Source organism: Sminthopsis crassicaudata, chromosome 1 (genome assembly GCF_048593235.1).
Source record: "Sminthopsis crassicaudata isolate SCR6 chromosome 1, ASM4859323v1, whole genome shotgun sequence".
Lineage (NCBI taxonomy): Eukaryota > Metazoa > Chordata > Mammalia > Dasyuromorphia > Dasyuridae > Sminthopsis > Sminthopsis crassicaudata.
Window position 1 is genome coordinate 80,488,888 of NC_133617.1, and position 13,318 is coordinate 80,502,205.

At 38.2% G+C, this 13,318-nt stretch overlaps 1 protein-coding gene across 1 annotated transcript in view; it reads left to right on the forward strand.

Moving 5' to 3' along the window:
* The first annotated feature begins 9,487 nt into the window (after positions 1-9,487).
* LOC141547998 (maestro heat-like repeat family member 5) overlaps positions 9,488-13,318 on the forward strand; it is a 43,332-nt gene continuing 39,501 nt past the window's right edge. The window contains exon 1 of the mRNA XM_074276774.1: positions 9,488-9,565. Within this exon, the coding sequence (XP_074132875.1) occupies positions 9,564-9,565 (2 nt within the window). The 5' untranslated portion in view covers positions 9,488-9,563. The remainder of the gene's footprint in view (positions 9,566-13,318) is intronic.

Sequence of the window (13,318 nt, forward strand, 5' to 3'; positions counted from 1 at the left end):
GAGTGCTATGTTGTGGTCCACACTCTGTTCCCATGGTTCTCTCTCTGGTGGTAAATGGCTCTCTTCATCACTGAACAAGTGGAACTGATTTGAATCACCTCAATATTGAAGAAAGCAACATCCATCAGAATTGATCATCATTTAGTTTTGTTGTTGCCATGTATAATGATCTCCTCGTCCTGCTCATTTCACTCAGCATCAGTTCATGTAAGTCTCTCCAGGCCTTTCTGAAATCATCCTGTTGGTCATTTCTTACAGAACAATAATATTCCATAACATTCACATCACAATTTATTCAGCCATTCTCCAGTTGATGGGCATCCACTCAATTTCCAATTTCTGGCCACTACAAAGAGGGCTGCCACAAACATTCTTGCACATACAGGTCCCCTTCCCTCCTTTAAGATCTCTTTGGAATATAATCCCAACAGAAACACTGCTGGGTCAAAGGGTATGCACAATTTGGTAACTTTTTGAGCATAGTTCCAAACTGCTCTCCAGAATGGTTAGATCTGTATCAGTGTCCCAGTTTTCATGTAGAAGATACTTTGAAGGTTTTAGGGTTGGGTTTTTTGATTGTTGTTTGTTTTCCTGAGATCCCTGAGATATTGTTCCCTCCGATGGCGAGGGCTCCTGGAGCTTCAGAAGTTCTGCATTATGAAATGAATATGAGGTTAATGTTCCTTTAACAATGTCATTTTTTCAAAGCTCTGTCACAAGTTCTGTCAACTCTCCCTCACTATTCCTCTATAAAGTAGACAGGACTGAGATCAAGAGCATTATTTGACAGATAAGCTGATTGAAGGAAGCTACAAGTTATTTGCTCGCACATATTCCTGTCCGAGCTCAGGCATTATACAGAAGGGAATAAAGTTGACCAAAGAGATTCCCAAGAATACCCTTGCCAGTCTTGGCTTTCGCTGATATCAGAGCCTCTTTCTCTCTCCTTAGGCATCTGACTGGTTAGATGTTCCCCTGCTAGCTTGTGTCAGAGAGTGTTAGCTTTGCTGTCAGGGGTTCCAGTGACCTGCTATTTACAGATGGTCCCCGCCTATTCTCAGTTAGGATGGAGCTGGAGGGACACGTGTGAGGGAAGAAGCTGAAAAGCTGAATGTTGGCAGACATTCGGCAATTCTATTTTTAAATGCTTGAGAGACAGAGGGCAGCAGGTGGTTTTAATTACACTGGATTGCTCCCAGGAAGGTTGTCAGTTTTGGCCCATCAGCTCTGAGTTATTGAAGAGTGGATGAAATAGATGGAACGTTGTCCTTCTTGTCCGACTGCATTTCCTATGTCTCCTTGTTACTCTTCAACCTTGTAATGCCTGCTCTGTCCTAGGACCTATTATCTTTATTGATTTATTTATTGATTGATTGATTTACATATTATTCATTCTCACTCGAGAATAACATCAGCTCCCATGGAGGCATTTGTCATCTATAGGAAGATGTTTCCCAGACCAACATATCTTCTTAAATTCATACTTCATCACCAACTGCCTATTGCATTGTTTCAAACTAGATCTCCTATAGGAACTCAAACTCAACATGCCTAAATTTATCTTTCTCTCCAAACCCTCCTCTGTTCTTAATTTTCCTATTCTGTCGAGGTCTCCTCCTTCCTCATAATGATCATCAAAACCTCAAAATTATTCTTGATTCCCAATTCATAATCACCCTATATACATGATTTTTTTCATGTATTGTCATTTCTACATTTCTTCCAAAATATGTCCTAAATATGCTCCCTCCTCTCTGCTACTCTGGCACATGCTCTCATCACTCTATGCCTCAACTCCAGGAACTAGTACCCGACTGGCTCATGTCTCTTGTTACTCCAGTCTGCTCTCCATCGGTTGCTAAATTTTAAGTAACTTCTCCTAAAATGCAGGGGAGTGACCGTGCTATTTCCCTATCCAACAAATTCCTAATAACTCTTGAATTTTAGGTGAAATATCCTACTGTGCTTTTAAAGTCCTTCTTCCTACTTTTCCAGTCTTCTTAATTCTATGGACTCAGCAGTCCAGTTTCAAAGGCCTCCTGGCTGTTCTTCCCACCTAATACTTCACATCTTATATCCTTGATTTTGTACTGGTTGTCCCCTTAGCTTGGAAGACCTGAAATCCAATTTCTTTCACAGGTCAAATTCCAACTTCTGCAAAAGGTTTTTCCTAGCTCTCCCCACTGCTAGTGCCCTTTCTCTGAGATTATCTCCCACTCACACTGAATATATTCTGCATGTACTTAGTTGTATGTACATTGTTTCCTTAATTATGTGAGCTCTTTGAGAGCTGGATATTTGAATTTATTTTCTTTGTATCAGTATTTAGCATGGTTCTTGGTGAATATTTTGGATCAGGTAGGGGCTATAGTGGATAGAGAGCCAGATGTGGAATCAGAAAAACTCATATTCGTGAGTTTAAATCTAGCTGTGTGACCCTGAGTAAATCACTTTACTCTGTTTGCCTCAGTTTCCTCATCGGTAAAATGAGCTGGAAAAGCAAATAGCAAATCACTCCAATAACTTTGCTAAGAAAATCCTACAAGGGGTCACAAAGCATCAGGCATGACTGAAACAACTGAACGGTAAAATGGTACATATTTAGTGCTTATTAATTGCTTGTGGATAATGGTGATGATCATAGTTTCTGAAGACAAATTAGGAAGCTAATTGGGCAGGATGAAGACAGTACTGTCTGTAAGTAAACAAAATTTGTATTCAGATCTTGGACTCTTTTCTTAATACCTCTGTGACCTTGTGGGTTTCATTCCATAGAGTAAAGGAATTGAATTAGATCATCTATGAGGTACTTTTTTCATGCTATAATTAAGATTTTGTGGTTTTATTCCAATCCTATCAATTTAGAAAGGAAGGTATATTATCTAAGCTGGTCAGTGACAGAGATATAGGCAGAACCCAGATATCCTCAAGTAGTTAGATCAAGGCTATCACATCTCCACATCTCATTTGTTAATCTATATTGATGGATTATTAACAATATGTACTAGGCTAACAATTTATTAGCATGATAATGAAGATAAGCATTTTGTTAATGATAACTTAAAAATGCTAAATTAGGAGGTGCTTTTATCACTAGCAAAGAAGAAATTTAATATTAATTTTCTTTAGGTAGAGTTTTAGTGTTTATGTTATACTTGCTACACCAATTTGGGTCTATACACAAATTGAGGCATTATCAAGGAAAGCATAAGAAGAGACAGATTTTTGTAAATGATTTGTCAGAGCAACCACACTTTTATAGTCACATAACATAGCCAGAGATGCATAGGGAATATAAAATCTCACTGCATTTGTTGTTTATTGATTTCAAGGAAAAATGTGGCTCAGTAGAGAAAAAATGTGACCAGAAGGTCCATCAGACAGATTTTTTATGATCACAGGAGTGGACATAGTGGACAGAGGCTTAGATTTAGATCTAAGGTTAGATCTTAGATCTTGAAGGTTAAGATCCTACATTACTTGTGTGATCATGCTAGTCAGAAGAACTCTCAGTACTTCACATGATTCTCTTAGACTAGAAATGAAAGGTAATTTATAAATCTGTAATGGTAGAGATATTTTTCACACCAAGATTTATAGAACCATAAGGGGATAGTAATATTTGGACTATCTCATTCACCAACAAAGTGCTAATTCTTCTCTCACATCCTCATTGACACAGACAGCATTAATGAGGCTCACCGAATTGAAATTACATTATGACTTGTTATTGTTCAGTTGTCCCATTTGGGGTTTTCTTAGCAGAGATATTAGTTTGCCATTTCTTTCTCCAGTTCATTTTATAGATGAGGAACCTGAGGCAAGCAAGGTTAAAAGACTTACCCAATGTCACATAGCTGGTAAACATCCGAGGCTGGATTTGAACTCAGAAAGATGATTGTTTCTGACTCCAGGTCCTGCACTGTGTCCCCTAGCTGCCCACATTATGATCTAGGTTACACTGTTGAAGTGGTCCTTAAGAGGACATAGGACCTTACATAGGGCAGAAACAGGAAATGTACAGGAAGGCAAAGAAAAAAGACCCAGATATGTCCCCCTGAGGTAGATTTAGAGACTAAGAGGGGAACATAGACATAGATATAGACTAGGTGTAGAGAGAAGTCTGTATATATTTTTGGTTTATACAGGGAGCCACATGAGCTTAGGGGCAGACATCAAATGGAGACGCAAAGAAGAATGGATTCCTTGAAAAGGAACCCTAAAAGATTTGGGGCATCAGAGAGAAAGTAGGAGAGTAGCCAGAGACTCTCAGTCTCGCATTTAAAGAGAGACCTGCTGAGTCACAGCATCTGATGGAGCCCAAAGTGGGAGAGGGGTTGTCCCAGTAGGGCACTGCCTGTACCAAGAGCAACCTAGACCTACCCCTTTGCCAATATCATCAACCTTGTGGGTTATGTATGTGCAGTGAGAAAGCAGAACCTGATAGAAGGGAAGATGGCGTGATACTCTCAGAAAAAGGTTCCCCTGATTTTTAAAAGATCCAAGTATGTGTTCTATGTTTTTGTTGGTCAAACAACCTGTCAGGGATTCTTAAAATTTTTTCACTTGTGACCCCTTTTTATCTGAGAAGTTTTTATGCAAGTAGGTATATAGATAAAATAGATATACAAATAAAATACTGATAATAAATCATAATTTTGCAATCCCCATTTTCAGTTATGAGATACCATGTGAGGTTGTGAACTACAGTTTAAGAAGCTGAGCTCTATGCAACAAGTTCTTGTCAGCCTACATGCCATAGGCAACTTTCCATGTTAGAAAGGCATGAATCAAATTCTGATGTTCTCAGAAGAGACTCTGGATAGGGACAAAACTGAGGCAAAGAGATCTCTATTGAGTCAAACCCTCAGGGTGGTCTTGGTCTACAATGTCAAGAGCAAGGGTCCAACTGATGTATTTCTTCAGTGATATTTTAAATTATGAAAGCCAACAGTTTCTGAAAAAATACAATTGCAAATAGCCAAAAGGGTAATGAGAAGGATAAGTTTCCACATGCTACGAAGGTTGGCTCACATCCACATGAAATACAATATCTAGGAATTAAAAGACCAGAAAAAATCACATATTACTGTAGGCTTGTCATGTGATGAGGCATGAAATTGAGAAAAAAATAATCTGAGTGGAGTATTCTGATGTTCAGAAATCTAAAATATCAAAAAGACTGTAATCATATTTAAGAAATTGAAGAATTTCTAGGTAAATATGGACAATAATTGTAAATGGAGAAAAACTTTAAATATGCTCCAATTTGCATTGGTAGAGAAGATGGCCACATGATAAAATCAACATCAAAAAATAAAATCATTTACAATTTACAAAGTCCACCTTTAATAATTATTCTGTACAGTAGGTAAGACAAAGATGATTATTCCTTTTTTACAGATGAGGAAACTAAAGGTTTATGACTTGATCATACTAAGCCAATGAAGTATAACTTACAATTATATAGTATATCTTAGTGCAAAGGATTTTATACAATTATTTCTTTACAACAATCCTATGAATTAGTCCAGGTTGATATGTACCCCACTATTTTATACAAGGGTTGACTGAAGAAACTAGAGATATTTTGTTTAGAGACAAATAGAGAAGCATGATCAGTTTCTTTCAATATAATAAAAGTAGTCATGGAAAAGGGCCCTGCAGGAATAAGTATGGTTCCAGAGAACAGAACTAGGGCCAAGTGACAGGGAGGCTGATAATATGAAGAGTACTAGCTGCAGTCAGAACATACAGAAGCACAGCTACATCTCAAATTCTCTAGGGGTGGTTGAATGACTATTTATTTGTCAAGCAGGTACTGAGGAGAAGGCTGTTTTAAGAGAGCCAGCCAAGCTCTCTGCAAATTCCCATTTCTGTGCTTCTAAAATAGAGAATAAAGAATGAGTTTAGGAGAAAGGAAAGACCCAGAGATACCATTAGTCTTTGTTCAGCTACTAATTAGCTTTGTGACATTGGGTACATTTCTTGTCTCTTGTAGTTCGGTTTCCACAGCTCTCAAACATGGCTAAATAATTCTTTGATTGCTTGTCTGACAAGGCTGTTGTGAGACTCAAATGAGATAATGGATTTGAAAGCACTTTGAAATCTGTAAGGAATCATACACAACTGAAGAATTATACTTCAGTGTACTTGGGATTTCACTGATGTGCGCCCACTCTCTGCCGGTGTGCTGATTCAAACCATCCATGCTTTCGCATTCTGTATAATTCTTGTTGGAGTCATCCCACGAGACCTTCATGGAGGATCCCCACAATCCACTGAAAGCCTTCTTCTCATCTCTGCCCTCTGCACCTGTCTTTTAAAGCAATTTCTCCTCCTTCATCTTCCTCTCTTTTCCTCCAAAGGATTTTCCTTTCTCTATTGATATTCATGGAACTCAGAGCTGGAATAGAGGCAGCTTCTTCTACATCCATGCTACCTGCCCTGCACACTCCTTAAGTCTTTTGTCTGCAGCAGGGACTCAGTAGAAAAGGTTGTAGGCTTTGTATTTTTGGCACATCCATTTGCAAAGACTCTTTCAAAAGGCAGCTCATAAAGAGCTGATGTGTGATGGTGGGAATCTGGAGGAAATGCTTCAGAATGAAAGTATGACACTGCAAATTACCTCAACCGAAGGCAGGTGGAGATTCAGTCCCCGATGGGGCTGTTCTTCTAAAACATTTGACCATAGTACAGTCTCATGACTAGGGTAGTTAGGAGTATTTGATACATTTGGAAATGCTCCCTCTCCCAATCTCCTCTTCAATTCTCTCCAAAGTATTAGATTTGTATAGAATATAAAATTCTTGAGGGCAAAGATTATTTCATTTCCACCTCTTTTTTCCTCTCCTCTCTTCTCTCCCTCTTTCCTCTCCCATCTCCTCTCCTTTCCTCTCTTCTCCTTTCCTTTTCTTTCTTTCCCTTCCTTTCTTTCTTTTCCCCCAGCACCTTACACAATGCTTTTCACAATTTAGGAACTCATACTTTTCATACTTTTGATCTGCCTGAATCAGTATGGTACAATGAAGAAAACAATCACCACTATAACAAAAAAACAGGACAATGGATTCTTTGTTTTTTTCAGCATTAATTTTTATTTTATTTTTTATTAATATTTTAAAAAATTGTTTATTAAAGCTTTTTATTTTCAAGACCTATGCATGGGTAATTTTTCAACATTGACGCTTGAAAAACCTTGTGTTCCAAATTACTCCCCTTTCCCCCAATCTCTTCACCTAGATGACAGGTAATCCAATATATGTAAAGCATGTGCCTTTCTTCTATACATATTTCTACAACTATAGTGCTGCACAGGAAAAATCAGATCAAAAAGAAAAAAATGAGAAAGAAAACAAAATGAGTGAAAATGCTATGTTCTGTTCCATATACTCAGTTCTCATAGTCCTCTCTCTGGATGTAGATGGGACAATGGATTCTTAAAAGACTTGGATGCTTCAAACTCCCTGCATTACCTCAAGCAAGTCCCATCCTTCTTTGAGACTCAGTTTCTCAATCTGTTCAATGGGGGACTAGCTTCAGACTCCAAGTCTCTTTCAATTTTAGTCCTTATTTCCTTATGCTAAGTGAGTTTCTGCTTCCCTAGAACAGGGGCTGGACCTTATCAGCTTGTGGCAAGGATAAAAGGATAAGTTGTCTGATCAAAGATCCAGGGCATCATGAAAAAGAAGGAAGAAATAGACTTGACTGTTTCTCAATCCCTCACTCTCCCATTTACCAAACACTGATATATCCCTCCTGGGGAGCCCTGGGGATGTATAGGAAGCATGGATAGATGAATCTATCCTGTGGCCTACAGCTATTGGTTGCTATGGAGACCACAGGGGACCAAATCCTCCTCCTCCTCCCCTTGAGAAAAGAATTCTCTCTGCCTTGGGAAGGATTTTAGGCCAGGGGGGATGTGTTTCCAGGGGTGGGTTAACAGAAGGTATCTCCTCTGGGAAATCCTGTATTTGAAGGCCATGGGGACAGGGAATGAGATTTTTATTTTTATGTTTTAGGAGGCAATTGTCTCATACAGCTAAGTATGATCAGGGTCAGATTTGAACAGTGGACCCTCTGACTCCGGACCAATGCTCTATTCAGTGTGCCATCTAGCTGCCCCAGGGAATAAGATTTTGATAAACTTGCTCTTCATAGGGAATTTGGGATCTGAAGGAGCAGAGCAGAGCTGTATTTTGGGGTGATGGAACTCAGTATGATCTTATTTTGTTTGTATATCAAGACTGAAGGGGGGGAATGTCTTTGAAGGTCTATAAGTGGTTTGGGGAGAACTCAAACTTTAAATAAAAGTCTGTTACAGAGCACCTTAGAGTTGAATGTCCTTCAGTATTTCCATAAAAAAGGATAGCATCCCCTTCTGCATAAGAGGCTGACCCTGGTGGGCTTTCGATATCCTGGAACCCCAATAGCCTTCTACCACACACTCTTGCAAATAGACAACCTCCTGTGTGGCCTGCCTCTTGCTGTGTTCCTTCCTAGCCTTGGGCCAAGGCCTGACTTAATTTAGAGGGAGGGGTGAGGTGGGGACCCCTAGTTTCAAAAGGTTATTTTGGGAAGAGCCATGAGAAAAAGGGGAAATACCTTTCTAGGATGGGAAAGGCTGTCAGGAAAAGCTTCCCCTCAATCATCTTCAAGGTTAAAGTCAGTATCTAGATTCAGGCTGTGACAATGAGCCAGCAGTCTGAGGAGTAAGTGGGAATGACCAGTTGCTGTCCCCCTGGGCCTTGTCTCCCCATCGACAGCAGGAGAAGGAGCAGCCAGTTGGTTCTCTCTCTCTGACTCCCTGATGATTTTGCTTAGGTGAGGGGCATCCAACAGGCCTGGGACCACCAAGATCTCTCACACAGACAGACCCCAGCCTTATTTGGGACCCTGACTCAGAAATCCAGAGGACCCCGGGGATGGGAAGTCCCCTATCTCCAGCAAAAAACTTCCAGGAAAGAGTTCTCTGAGAGACATTTTGTCCCTTCAAGTCAGAGAGGGCTCAAAGGGACTGGAGTTTCCCTCATAGTTAGGAACTGGGCCTCCCACTGTGAGCAGGGAGCATCCTCTTCTCAGCCTCAGTAAATTGTAGAGAACCTAGGAAACTCTTTCTGGGTTTGGGGAGGGAGATTTTCTGAGGAAGGCTTCAACCCTCCATCCTTTGGGAAATGATTTTTAGGGTGTAAATTCTCCTCATAGAGTAAATTCTTAAAAATCAATTTTCCTCAGTCTAAATTCATCTCAAGGAAAATTCTCTTTCTAATAAATTCTCTTAAGGATTTAAATTCTCAGAATAAGTTTTCCTCAGAGTAAATTCTCCTCAGAGTGAATTTTCCTCAATCTAATTCTCTTCAGAGGTAAATTTTCCTAGTAAATTCTCCTCAGTTTAAATTCTCCTCAGAATAAATTCTCCTCATATTCTAAATTCTCTGGTGGTTAAATTCTCCTCAGGTTCTAAACCCTCTTCTTTTTAAAAATTCCATATTGTTCTCAGGATTTTTCATGGCTTTCAAACAACAGAAAAGAAAAAGGCCTGTGTGAGCTCACCTGGAAAGAAAATGTATGTGCTGCAAGGGGGAAGGGGAAAATAATGGTTTTGTTTGTCTTGTTGGTATATATGGGGAGTTTTTGAAGGAAATGTCACCTTCTATTGGGAAGGGGAGGCAGAGCTCCAAGCAGTACTGTCCTTTCTCACCACAGCCTGAGGTAAAACAGGCCTTTATTTAGGCCCTGTCCCCACCTGGGACCCTAATTCTAATTTAAATTCTCCTTAAGGTTTCTTGGTAGTTCTTTAGGCCTTAGAAGCAAAGAAAAGGAAATGATTTCTCCCTGCCTGCCTCAAGGTCTTGGGTCTGCCTTCTTTAGACCACTGGTCTGAGACACTTATTTTTCTTCAGGCCTTTACATTGTTACTTTTAAAAATCAAAAGTAGTTTTATAAACTGGTAGGATATTGCCCCTGGGTAGAGAGGCAACTTTGGTAAGTGGTTACCAGAGAGCCTGAATAATTGAAAGGCAGGTGTCCCCAAGTCCCATGGTCACTGATGAAACCTTTTATTTTTCGTTTTTTAAGTTTTCCTGGCACTTCAGTTACATTTAATTCCACTAAGTCCTCGTTTATTCAGTTTCTAGTATGTACAAGGCCCTGTCCCAGATACTAGGGATATAAAGATGAGAAAAGCAAACTTTTTTTCCTTTCCTTTATGTTTTAATGCATAAGACGTGGACTCTCCTAACTGTAATAAAAAAGGGACAGTATATAAGAGAGATATAAAGAATTATGGGAATTCTGAAAATAACGGCATTTCTTTGGACTGAGGGAATCAGGGAAAGCTTTGTGGAGGAGAGGTGATACTTGATCTGCATCTTGAAATAATAATTATTATTATTATTTACATTTACCTAGCATTCTAAGGTGCTTTTAAGTAACTAAAGTTTTATTATCTCCATTTTATGAATAGGAAACTGATTCAAAGGGTTGAGCATCATATAGCTAGTAAGTATGAGCCAGTATTTAAGACTCAGGTTTTATTTAATTCCAAATTCAATATTATTTTTCCTATCTTAAGCTAACTTAAATTTCAGCATGTAGAGAGGAGATGGGAAGAACATTCTAGGCATAGGGAATGAGTTTATTTATTTAGTGCCTATCCGTGTACCCAGCTGAAAGGGGAAAGAGAAAAATATAGTTCTTGCCCTAAATCAGTATACAGTGTAATATGAGAGATGAGATGACACATGTAAAATATTTGGAGAACAGTTTGAGATAGTTCCTGTCTGAGAGGAATACATTTTAGGGATCCTCTAAAACTGACAAATTCACAAGTACTTAATCTGGAAACAAAATGTTTCTGACAGCCATTTACTTTCACCAAAACTCTTCAATTTTCAATGTTCTTTTATTGTATACTGGGAGAGTTTCTGAGAGGTGTTAATATGTCTCTTGCCTTGTTCATTCCTTTTTTTTTTTTTAACAAAAATTGTTTGTCCTAATGAGACCTGGGGTCTGGGAGAAACTGGGAAGAGTAGGATTGGTTTGGTGGAATTGTAAAAAGGGAGCAGAGGCAGTATGGTATATATATATATATATATATATATATATTTTTTTTTTTTTTTGCTGAGGCAATTGAGGTTAAGTGACTTGCCCAGGGTCACACAGTATAGATGGCACTGATGAGGCAAGACAATGCTGTAGGTGAAAAGGATCTGGGGTAACAGTGCTAAAAGCTCGGACTTTGGCTGCTCATAATGGATGAATGGTACCCAGAATGAAGGGATGAAAATCTAGTCAGACTTTATCTAGAATATTATATTCTTCTTAATACTTCTTCTTAAAACTTTTTATTTTATTGAAAACTTTTAAAAAATTATTGTCAATTTCAAAAATATTCTTACTCCTTGAAGTGAACGGTGCTTTGTCACAAACTAAATCAAGTTAGGCAAAATCAACCAACAAAGCAACTATGTCTGACTCCATATATAATATTCCACATCCATAATCCTCGACTTTTGTGTTGAGCTCTGGAAACCACATTTTAGGAAGAACATAGAAAAATTGGAGAGTATCCAGAGATTATGGATGATAAGCCATTTTAATTGAATGAAATAAAGATTTATTAAATATCTAATATGTACAATGCAAATTGATGTTTGTACAAAAATCTGCTGAAGGAATTAGAGATGTTTAGCTTGGAGAAGACTTAACAGCTTATTCCAACATTTGTAGATCTGGAAGATGGAAAACAGTTTATACTTATATTTAATTACAGGCAAAGAATTATGAAAAAAAGAATAATTTGAAATATTTGTGGTAGGGATTCTTAATTCTTTAAATTTTAGGATAATATGAGGGGGGAAAGATTTATATTTATATATATATATGTGTATACGTTATATAACACACACATATATTTGTACTCCTATTTTATTTTATGCATTTAAAATGCCATTATCCTGAGAAAGAATCCATAGGCTTTATCATACTTCCAAAGGAGTCCATAATAAAAACAAAGGTTAAGAAATATAATTTAGAGAAATAATGCCAAGGGGATGGAAAATTCTCAAGGGAAGAATTCTAAAGACTTAGTCAATTCAGTTCTGATAAGGAGAAGTGGGAACTGATTGACAAAATCGATGTGGATGCATATAGAACTCAGAGACCAATTTATTTTTTAAAAAAACCTCAGCAGAATAATAGCATTTGAGTGGCTCTGCCAGCTAAGAATGGAAATAAGGGTGCTAAAGTGCAGTGGGAGCTGGGGCTAGCAAATAATGTTAAAGATACAAAAATAGTGGGTCCTTGGTGGTTTGGTTGAGTTCCAAACTTCCAAGAAGGAAAAAATCTCCAAGTCAGGAAAAAGTTAACGCACTGGTGAGAAGGTAAACCTACTTAGCTCTTAGTTTATTTGTTTTCTCTGCAAGGAAAATTATCCTTGTTCAGGCAAAGTCAGAACAAGGAGAACCAGAGTTTAAATCCAAGATCAGAAAGAAAGAAATTGTACTTGTCACCATGACTCAGACAAACAACAGCAGATCAGATCTGAGCAGTATTTACAAAGGTTACTGATACACTGAAGAGCACCCAGATCATAATCAAGATGATGAATGCTCTTGAGACCATGCTCTAGTATGGCCATTTAAAGGAATTGAGAATATTGGAAGAAAGAAGAGTTGGAGAGAATATCATAGTTGTTTTTAAGTGTTCAAAGGGCTATCATGTGGAAAACAGAGATTTGATTTCATCTTCTGGATTCAGAGAGCCCAAATAGAGGAAATGTGCAAAGGGAGAATGGGGGGAATTGCAAAGTAGCATATTTTGGCTTGATTTATGGAAAAACATCCTAATGTTATAGAGCTGCCTTAAAGGAAAATGGGCTGCCTTGAGAAATAGTGGAATTTTTTGCACTTAATGACTTCAGGTAAAGCATAATTTTAATCCTTTTTACACATGACAACCCTTTAGACATTTGAAAACAACTATTATGTATTCTGCTAAAGGCTTCTTCTCCAGTTGGCATCAGAGTTATAAAGCGCATCTTTGTTTCGGTTCATTTTACCTAGGTGGTCACTTTCAAATTTGAAGGCAAATTTTGCCTCGAGTCTTCAATAGAACTTGCAGAGTGATATTTTAGTTTAATTTAAAACAAAACAAAAACATAAATGAAATCCCTAAAGTTTGGTGCTACTTAGAAAAGGACTTGTCTACTCAGGGACAGTTTTCTGTCATTGAAATTTTATGGATGGCCATTTGTAAACAGTGTGATACAGGGGGAGTCCTATTCATGTACAGAGTAAACTGGATGACATCTCTCAGT